This window comes from Austrofundulus limnaeus, unplaced genomic scaffold, assembly GCF_001266775.1.
Source record: "Austrofundulus limnaeus strain Quisiro unplaced genomic scaffold, Austrofundulus_limnaeus-1.0 Scaffold127, whole genome shotgun sequence".
Lineage (NCBI taxonomy): Eukaryota > Metazoa > Chordata > Actinopteri > Cyprinodontiformes > Rivulidae > Austrofundulus > Austrofundulus limnaeus.
Window position 1 is genome coordinate 525,396 of NW_013952529.1, and position 10,158 is coordinate 535,553.

The 10,158-nt window shown below is 41.8% G+C and overlaps 2 protein-coding genes across 3 annotated transcripts in view; one reads left to right on the forward strand and one right to left on the reverse strand.

Moving 5' to 3' along the window:
* LOC106522342 (protein SSUH2 homolog) overlaps positions 1-5,905 on the forward strand; it is a 9,828-nt gene extending 3,923 nt beyond the window's left edge. The window contains exons 4-12 of one of the 2 annotated variants that reach the window (XM_014015321.1): positions 493-622; positions 701-761; positions 1,212-1,336; positions 1,408-1,470; positions 1,624-1,703; positions 1,801-1,893; positions 1,974-2,079; positions 4,276-4,383; positions 4,562-5,905. In XM_014015321.1, the coding sequence (XP_013870775.1) occupies positions 493-622; positions 701-761; positions 1,212-1,336; positions 1,408-1,470; positions 1,624-1,703; positions 1,801-1,893; positions 1,974-2,079; positions 4,276-4,383; positions 4,562-4,696 (901 nt within the window). In that variant the 3' untranslated portion in view covers positions 4,697-5,905. The remainder of the gene's footprint in view (positions 1-492; positions 623-700; positions 762-1,211; positions 1,337-1,407; positions 1,471-1,623; positions 1,704-1,800; positions 1,894-1,973; positions 2,080-4,275; positions 4,384-4,561) is intronic. The other variant, XM_014015322.1, reaches the window with a different exon arrangement.
* The window catches only part of rbbp5 (retinoblastoma binding protein 5), a 13,746-nt gene continuing 9,461 nt past the window's right edge, over positions 5,874-10,158 (reverse strand). Inside the window, exons 12-14 of the mRNA XM_014015318.1 lie at positions 9,244-9,479; positions 9,076-9,153; positions 5,874-6,189 (exon numbers count right to left, since the gene is read on the reverse strand). Coding sequence (XP_013870772.1) covers positions 6,137-6,189; positions 9,076-9,153; positions 9,244-9,479 — 367 coding nt within the window. The 3' untranslated portion in view covers positions 5,874-6,136. The remainder of the gene's footprint in view (positions 6,190-9,075; positions 9,154-9,243; positions 9,480-10,158) is intronic.

Sequence of the window (10,158 nt, forward strand, 5' to 3'; positions counted from 1 at the left end):
CAGTGTGTGCATGTGTGTGTGCATGTGTGTGTGCATGGGTGAAAGTCTGCAGTGTGAAGAGCTTTGAGTGTCCCTGATGGATAGAGAGGTGCTATATAACTACAATCCATTTACCCTGTCCTGCTGGAGTGTGACATGATTTGTTTGTGTACAAACTAATACACTATCAGAGTTTTATATATTTATACTTCTCATTCAACCACAGTTAAATTCACTCTATCTAGGAGGCTCAGTTTATATGGATGGTTTTTATTTTTTACAATAACAAGCTGCAATGAAAACAAGTAAAAATGAAATAAAAGTAACGACTTTCTACTTCTTGTCTTTTTTAAAAATGTAATTAAAAAGTACGCTGAAAAATAATTACTCAAGTAAAGTACAGATACCAAAAAATTCTACATAAGTACAGAAACCAAGTATTTTTACTTAGTTACTTTACCACTCTGCTGAAGCCCCTCTGGGTGAGGTGACAAACTGTCCGTCCTGCTGCAGGGTCCCATCGGTGTCGGAGGACGTGGCCCGGGACGCTCTGCTCAAGTTCGTGGAGTCCAAATGGAAGTACAGCTCCAAACCGGCCCGAAACCTCACCTTCAAGGACCTGAAACCCGTCACCGTGTACCGGGTACGACTTCATCTCTCATGCAGACAGATGGAGGAAGACTGATCAGTTTAACCCTTTAAACTCCTCTTCCTCCTGCAGTACCGACTGGAGACCTACACCGAGACCAGAACCAGCGCCTGGCAGTTTGAGCCCTACAACGGTAGAAACTCACAACTAAAACAGAATTTTAAAAATGTCTAAAAAAAACATTTGAAAGACGTTCTACAAACACAACATGCTGCTGGTTTGTACAAAATGATCTAAAGTTATTTTAATTTGATTATAAATGGTTCTGAAGCAAAGCGATGGTCAGCAGGACGTCTTCCTGTGGTTCGGATCAGTTTCAGACATGATATATGGATCATAAAGGCGTTACAAAATCCTTGTTAAAAAGAACAGGCTCTATAAAGAGTTCATAAAATACAGAACAGATGACGCTGAGAATAAATATAAAAAATAAAAATAAACTGACAACTATTTTACAGATGTTTAAACAGGAATATTATAGAAAGTTATTGGACAGGAGTAAAAACAAAAAAAAGTTTTTTTTGGCCTTGGATTTGGTCTCAGTTCAGACCCAACATCTAACTGACTCCTGTTGCTCCAACAGGTCAGCCGGTGGACGGTCCTCAGCACGGCATGAGTCCTCCTCCCTGGGACATCCCGGTGTCGGTACCGCCCGTCTACACCGATAAGGTGGAGAAGATCCGAGTGCCGCACTCCTCATTTGTGAAGGTTTGTTGTCGTTCGGTTTAAGTTTTCTGATCGGCGGCTGTTTGTGTTGTGTGACAGTGTTTGTGTTTCAGATGTGTCACAAGTGTCGAGGCTGTGGGAGAACTCGCTGCTCCGGCTGCTTCGGCCGAGGCATGGTGAGAGGATCGGTTCTCAGCTCCACACATCCAGCTAGTTTCATTTTAGTACCAGAAGCAGTGTTTTGTGTTTGCTGATAAAGTCATCAGTTTTGTAATAAAATCAACAGTTTGTTTAGTAAAAATTCTGACCAACTTTCTGCTCGTCATCAGAAGCGGTGTACCTTCTGTCACGGCCACGGTCGAGCCAGGAACAAACGCTGCACTTCCTGTCACGGTCGAGGCCGCAAAAGGTCAGAGGTCATCTGTTTTCTGTTCCTCCTGGATCTGATTTAGTCCTTCATAAGAATCGAGCTGTGAGAAACGGTGAAACCTTCTTCACTCCTGCAGGTGTTTGAGTTGCAGAGGCGACGGCTACAAAACCTGCTCTGTTTGTCACGGAGCTCAGAACCTGCTGCACTTCATCCAGCTCACAGTCACCTGGTGGGTCTGACAGGAAGTCCTCCTGGTGTCTCTGTGGTTTTAGGTCTTTAGTTTTATTTGTTGTGTTTTTTCGAGTGCAGGAAGAACCACGTCAGTAATTTCATCCCGGACCGCCAGCCTGACTTCCCTGACAGGAAGTTTGAGAAAGTTTCAGGAGATCCTTTCTTCATCGATGAGAACGTGCTGGTAGAAACCTCACAGTTTCTGCTCTTTGCTTTGGAAACAATGGGCCTCGTGCAAGAACTATTTATTGTCATGTTTTTATCCTAAATTTCTCTTACTTTTATTCGTATGAACACGCAACGTCAGATTCAAGAAACTCCTATATCTTCAGAAAAAGTGTGTGAATGAGCAGCAGAAACATGATGCATGTGTATCAAGTGCTCGTTCACGAGGAGATTAGCATAATTACCACCCTAAAAACACCACACAAAGCTACATTTCCTGTCCCACATACCAGGAAGTGTCCTTCATAAATGACATCGCAAAGTAAAAATAAGAACTTCACTAAGAAAAAAATAGTATAGGTCTTCTGGACGGGTTCTTCTCCAATGAAACGTTTCGTCTCTTCTCCAAGAGACTTCTTCAGTCTGAGAGTTTCAGGCTAAATTCAGGCTTTTAAGCACTGCCTCCATGTGACTGATACTCACATCACATGGCTATCGTTGACACCTAATTTCACTAGTTCGGAGATTGAAGTCCAGCTCTCAGAGATCCAGAAAAGAAAAAAAAATTGAACTTATGGCAAAAAAATGAGAAAATTGGTGAATGTCATTGGGCCTCATGCAAGAACCGTTGGTACGCACAGATTTGTTCTTAAGTTGTGCGTACGAGTGATTTAGGAGAATTTGTGACATTCACCAATTTTCTCATATTCTAAGATTTTTTTTCAGATATGAACAAAATTCAGGAGTGGTCCAGACCTGTCGTATATTTTACCAGCAGTCAGTCTGCTGTTATCAGACGGTTGTTCTTCACTAATAACTTTATATTTCATTAGTTTGTTATGGAATCTTAAAGCTGTCACATGACGTAATTATTTTTAAACTGGATCTCGTTATAACGAGAAAATTATCTCATAAAAATGAGAAAATATGTCGTTATAATGGCTGAAGTATCTCGTTATGAGGAATCTTGTAGAAATGAGAAAACTATCTTGTTTTATCAAGATAACCATCTCGTTATAACGTGTTATGGTTTCTGGTTTGTCACTTTCACTGAAGTTTATTGCGTGGATGTTGTTGTGATGGACACGACTGAGCCACTACATGCCTTTTCATGAAGATAAAAAATCTGCAAGAGGAACACATTTATGGACTAAAAAATGGCAAAGTTAGTACCGAATAATGTTTTTGAAATAAATAATAGTGGATGAATTCAGATTAGAGTGCTAAAGTGATTTGATTTATTTATTTAACAGGAAAAGATAATTAAAAATCAAGCCTGACTCAGCATAATTGCTGTTTTACAGCAGGTTCCTGTTCTGCAGCACATAAAACACTCAGAATTACAGCATCACAATCACATCATTATACACCATAGACACAAAGACAAACAAGCATACCAAGCTACCGATATACCGAACTTTATAGATTGTTATATTTTTGATCAAATTTTATTTTGTTGAGATTTATTCAACACGTCAGCTATGACTTTTTCTCCAAAGTGAGACATTTTTTGGAGACATTTTAAAATGCTTTTTTCAGAAACACATCTGACACCACTTTCATCGGGGGGCTGGACGACTGTCACATCGGTCTGTGGCTCTTCTAAATGAAAACAATGTAACACAGTCGTTTACACTGAAATTAAAAATATTTGACCAAAGGAAAACCGGAGCAGGACTAGAGATGAATGTTTTTTAGATTATTTCTGTGTCTGTATACGACCCACAGGAGACACAACATTAACAGCACATTTCATTCTTAGCTTTAGAAGCTCCTTTAATTCCACAGCTGACGCTGCTAAAAATGACAGATTTTCTTTTCTGGATCTCTGAGAGCAGGACTTTAATCTACAAACTCTTGAAGTTCTTATTTTACTTTAAGATATAATTTATGAATGGACCCTTCCTGGTATGTGGGGCAGGAAATGTAGCCTTATATGGTGTTTTTAGGGTGCTAATTATGCTAATCCCCTCTCCTCCTGCGAGAGCACCTGATACATTCATCAGTTTACGCAGCTCATTTACACACTTTCCCTGAAGATAGAAGATTGTTGAATCTGACGTGGCATGTTTGTAGGAACAAAAGTAAGAGAAATTTTGGATAAGATACAAAAATGTTCTTGCATGAGGCTCATTAAATCTGATCAGAAACTTCAGACTAAAGCTAATGCAGGTTTTTTTGTTCAGTTTGTTCCCTCTCCTCTCGCTTCTGTCAGGTGTATCCCATCCAGGGATTTCCTGATAAGGAGATCTGTGACGTTTCCACAAAGTTCACCAACGAACATCTCCTGCGCTTCACTTCCACCAGCCGCATCCTGCAGCAGGTAGAGCTGCGCGTTCTGTGGTTTACTGAAACCTGATCAGAAAGATTTCTTGTCTCAACCTATCCATGTAGAAATGGAACCTCTTTGGTCTAAACTTTGAATTTTCCTTGTATGTTTTGGCGAGGTTTGGGTTGTTTTTATTGTCCTGGTCATGTCCACCTTCTGTCTCCGCCCACAGCGTCAGACCATCGAGCTGGTCCCTCTGACCCACGCCTTTTACTCGTACAATGGGAAGGACTACAGCTTCTTCGTGTACGGGACGGAGAACAAGGTGTTTACGTCCAAATATCCAACTACCTGCACTCTTTTCTGAGCTCTGCGTGCTATCATCATGTATGTTCCTACATGTCTCCTGACTACATGAAGGTTGATCTAATCAACGTAAACAATTATATATCCGTATGCTGTATTTAAGGTATATTAAGCTAAACAGGAACTATCATATGATTTCTGAATTTTAATGATAATTATTGAATCATCAGTTTAAATGCAGCTAAACAATTTTTATGTTTTTAGTGTAAATTTATTATATGTTTAGAAAAACTTTTATAACGTATCATCCTTCAATCATTTCTAGGGATGTAACATCAATACACATCCATATATTAAATTATTTAATTACATCGAGGCAAAAGGAAAAAATCCATCCGTATCAACACAATCATTTATGTTAGATGAATATACTGTATCTCGCATTATATCAATCACTGACTTGTGAAGTGAATAAACTCGTATTGTGACACTGTGATAAAGAAATATCATTTCGTCCAAACAAACTGATATATCATATCATCATCTGAACAAACCGATTTATCGTCATATCGTCATCTGAACAGATACATTGTATCATCACCTGAACAAACCAATTTATCGTCATATGAAAAAACCGATTTATCGTCATATCGTCATCTGAACTGATGTATTGTCATATCGTCATCTGAACAAATGATATATCATATAGTCATCTGAACAAACGATATATCATCATATCGTCATCTGAACAAACTGATGTATCGTCATATCGTCATCTGAACAAACGATATATTGTCATCTGAACAAACCGATACATCGTCATATCAACTTAACAAAACAATATATCGTCATATCATCTGAACAAACCGATGTATCGTGGTATCATTATTTGAACAAACTGATACATCGTATCGTCATCTGAACAAACCGATATATTGTCAAACTTCTGACTGAAACTTTTAACATAAAAAACATTTATTTTCAGAAAGATGTCTGGTTTTATAACTTTAATTAAAAATCAAATTACTGCACCTGATTTATGTTTACATCTGCAGCTTTCATTTGTATCTCAGAGAATATTTATTTACCACTTAAAACTTTTTATATTAAAGAAATATATATTTTATTGTAATAAATTTTTACTGTTATATAAATAAAAGTATAATTTTAACAGCACGTCGTTTCTTTTACTGTTTCAATGTTTGCATGAAGCCAGTTTGAATAAAAAGCCCACATTCTTTACAAATCACAATGTTTTAATGTAAAAAAACAAGAAGAAAACACACTAACAGGACGAGGGGGTTCTATACATGATGGGTCCTACAGAGGCGGGCCACTCGGCTGCCTCACGCTTCCTGTCTGATCCGAGCCGAGGAGGCTTCCTGCTCTCTGATTGGAGGAGGAAAGTGTCTGCAAGAAGGAGAATCTGTACACAACGTGAGGGTTTGTGTCTCTTTGTGAGCTCCTCTGTGCTCCTGCACAAATCTAGAGCGAGCGGCGCTCAGTCCATCCCTCCGATGTCGTGCTGTTTGTACGACTGTGAGACCAGATTCCCTGCAGGAAACAGAAGAACCAGTGAAACATGTTGGGACACCACCACAACACTCAGGTACCCACGTAAACAAACACAGATTTTTACTGCTTTTCATGGTCAAATGAAGAATTACACTCATCATTTTTAAAAACCATTAAAGTTGTTTGTTGTAGAATCAGTCCATCCAGAATCAGAGCAGAACCTTATCGACACAGAACCACATCTCTGAGACAGAACACACTGAAACAGGAGAGACGAAACCAGAGCAGACCACAGCAGAGTCACACAACAAGCCCACGGAGCGAGGCGGGAGCAGGAGGGTCAAAGGCCAAGCAGGAAGTGGATCGATCAGCTCGCCCACAGGAAACAAGCTGCGCTGAGTCCACCGGAAACACAGAGACACGTCTGCACACCGCAGCCTGGGCTCACTGACTTTAAACCACCCAGTGGATCAGAAGGGAGCTGCAGGTGGCAGAGGTTCTACGGACTGAAAGCCACAGTCTGGCTCTGTGAGTGTGTGTGTGTGTGTCTGTGTGTGTGTGATCATCTTTACAGTCAGAGCATCGAGCTGAACTCGACTCAACGTGGTCTTTTCTTATTTCTGAGCAGATTTTTGAGAAGGCAGCGCCTCAGCGGAACGGTTAGGATCTGAAGGCAGGACTGTAATACAGTTTTTCAGCCTCACCACTAGAGGGCGCTGCCGTTATTTTTGAGTCATGTTTTATTCCTGTAACATGGTGTTTATAAAATGCAGTGGAAGATTACAGAGGGTCATGTTTGGTGGCAGCTTTTGGTGGTTCGAACCGGAATGTGTGTCCTTAAGATTGGTGAGTTTTGGTGTTTGTGTCTAGACAGGATGTTATTTTGTTATTCTGAACATTTTATGTTGTTAGTCTAACTAAGTGGAAGATATGCTATGCTAAGCTAGACTGGGCCCTGTGATGGACCTGCGACCTGTCCAGGGTGTACCCCGCCCCTCGCACTGTGACTGCTGGATATGGGCACCAGTGACCCTAGAAAAAGGAATAAACGGGTATAGATAATGGAAGGATGGATGGATGGATGGATGGATATTTTACCTTATGTTAATTTGCTTTATGTTACTTAATTTAACTTTATAAGTGACTGATACACAAGTAATTAAAAGTGTTTTACTTTCTTTATTACCAAATACAGTTTAAGGTTTTGGGCCTAGTAGTGAGGCTTTCAAGATAACTAGCCGCTAATTGCATTATTGGTGTTTATATTTTATTGTAATTTGTGTTCTGTTTATTACTTCTTGTTGTAGAATCACATCCACCCCAACTCCTGAAGGAGTTAATACACCACAAAATCATCACCTGACAATGCAGTTTTTTAAAAGGTCTTATGAGCATGTAACAAGTGCACATTCTGCGATCATCACTAAAACAGACAAACACTAGTCTTGATATCACCTCATAACAGTGTGGCTGTAGCCTCAGCTGCTTCCTGTTCAGATGAGAGCTCCTGGTCCAAGGTCAACATGCAGATCTAACACACCGCAGACAGGTTGGAGACAGTTGAAGACAGTTGGAGACAGGTTGAAGATAGGTTGGAGACAGTTTGAAGACAGGTTGGAGAAAGGTTGAAGACAGGTTGGAGACAGTTTGAAGACAGGTTGGAGACAGTTTGAAGACAGGTTGAAGACAGGTTGGAGACAGTTTGAAGACAGGTTGGAGATGGTTGAAGACAGGTTGGAAACGGTTGAAGACAGGTTGGAGACAGTTTGAAGACAGGTTGGAGAAAGGTTGAAGACAGGTTGGAGACAGTTTGAAGACAGGTTGGAGATGGTTGAAGACAGGTTGGAAACGGTTGGAGAAAGGTTGAAGACAGGTTGAAGACAGGTTGGAGAAAGGTTGAAGACAGGTTGGAGAAAGGTTGGAGACAGGTTGAAGACAGGTTGAAGACAGGTTGGAGAAAGGTTGGAGAAAGGTTGGAGAAAGGTTGGAGACAGGTTGAATACAGGTTGGAGACAGGTTGAAGACAGGTTGAAGACAGGTTGAAGACAGGTTGGAGAAAGGTTGGAGACAGGTTGAATACAGGGTGGAGACAGGTTGGAGACAGGGTGGAAAAAGGTTGGAGACAGGGTGGAAAAAGGTTGGAGACAGGTTGAAGACAGGTTGGAGACAGGTTGGAGAAAGGTTGGAGACAGGTTGGAGACAGGTTGGAGACAGGTTGGAGACAGGTTGAAGACAGTTTGGAGACAGGTTGGAGACAGGTTGGAGACAGGTTGGAGAAAGGTTGAAGACAGGTTGAAGACAGGTTGGAGACAGGTTGGAGATGCCCGTGATGACTCTTTGTTTTAAAAACAAGCTCAGAATCCAAACAACAGGACTCTTGTTTTTTTCTTTTAAAAGAGTGAAGTTTCTTGTTTGGAAGCTGGAGCACCTCACTCCACCATGAGGCTCTATATCTCGACCTATTTAGTCTTATTAAAGTCAGGTTTACACTCGTGAAGCTTTAATTATCGAACCGTTGGTCTTAAATGAAGAAAGTCCTGACTCTGATCAGCTGACAGCATTTCCGTAGACCGGATCAGATCTAACCAATAAAACACACTCTGCCTGCCCTCCAGACTGTGGCTTTCCAGCAGGGGGGTCAGGGTGCTGTGAGGTTCAGGGTGGGGGTGGAAGCAGAGCAGGGTGGGGTGTTTGGAAACCAGACTAGCAGGGCAGCAGCGCTCCCACACTCAGCAGCAGCAGGGGTGGTGGAGTTCTTACCTGTGGCCAGGGCCCCCTCTGCCCTGCCCTTCATCCCTCCTCCTCCTGCTCCCATTACTCCTCCTCCTCCCAGACCGGAGCTGCCCAGGGCCTCGGGCACCACAGGAAATGGGGGCCGATCACGCCTGTAGGGTTTAGGCTTGAAGGAGAAGTCTTTGTCTTTACCTTTGGAGCCTTTGGGCCGGCCGGCGGTCTTCTTCTTGGACTTGCTGTCCCCCTTCCCACCCAGCAGGGGGTGCAGCTCTGAGAACAGAGAGGACACGGCTCTTAAACTACAATCAGGACCCGTAAACCGGGCCTTGGGTTATTTCTATCCTTCAGTCCAGGTCTCACCGTCACTGGGCACCCCCTGCAGCTCGATGGTGGTGGTCCGGGCCTTCTTCTTAGCTGGACCTCCGTCAGATGAAGGCTGCCGCTGCTTCTTGTCTCCGCCGGCTGACGCGTCTTCTGGTGCTCCGGTCTGGGCCGAGGCGTCCGGCGGAGGACCGAAGGGGTTCTCCTCCGGGTCCTCCACCTCGGGGGCGATGGGCAGGTAGAGCAGGGCCTTGTTGTCCTCCAACTCCTCGTCACTAAATGACATTTACGAGACTTACACTTAAAGGAATGACACTCTTTATTTGTTTTAATATTTGCTGAAGCAGAAGTTAGAGCAGTGGTTCCCAACCTTTTCAGACTTGTGTACCCCTGAGCCATTTTGTCAAATCACTAGTGCCCCCTCTGTCAAACGTAGTGATGATTCTCCAAAACTGAATGGTACAACTGATTATTAAATGAAAATTATTTATTTAATCCCCTAGAACATTTAATTCTCAGGCATTTTATTCTTTTCAACTCAAATTAAACAAAGATAAAAACTTTGCCTTGAAAATGAATAAGTAATTAAATGTGACCCATCGTACTGAAATGACGATTAAGTCAAATTTGTTCAAAATAACCTAATTGCATTTTCTACAACGGAGTATTAGGGCCACACAACGAGATTTTTTTAAGTTACGAGAATAAAGTCATAATATTACAAGTTTAAAGTCATATAAGATAAGATATTACAAGAAAAAAGTCATTTCATTGTAGCCTTTACAAGAAAAAGCATGCAGTTACCACTGCAACTTGTCAAGTTTTTTAGTATTGCTGAAAGGCACAGGATTTGTTGTTTTCAGCTACATCTTTTTTGTTGAGTGGTTGAATCATCCTCCCTGGTCCTCCCCCCACCCCCACCCCTCCGCTTCCAAACACAAAGGAGTTCTACGG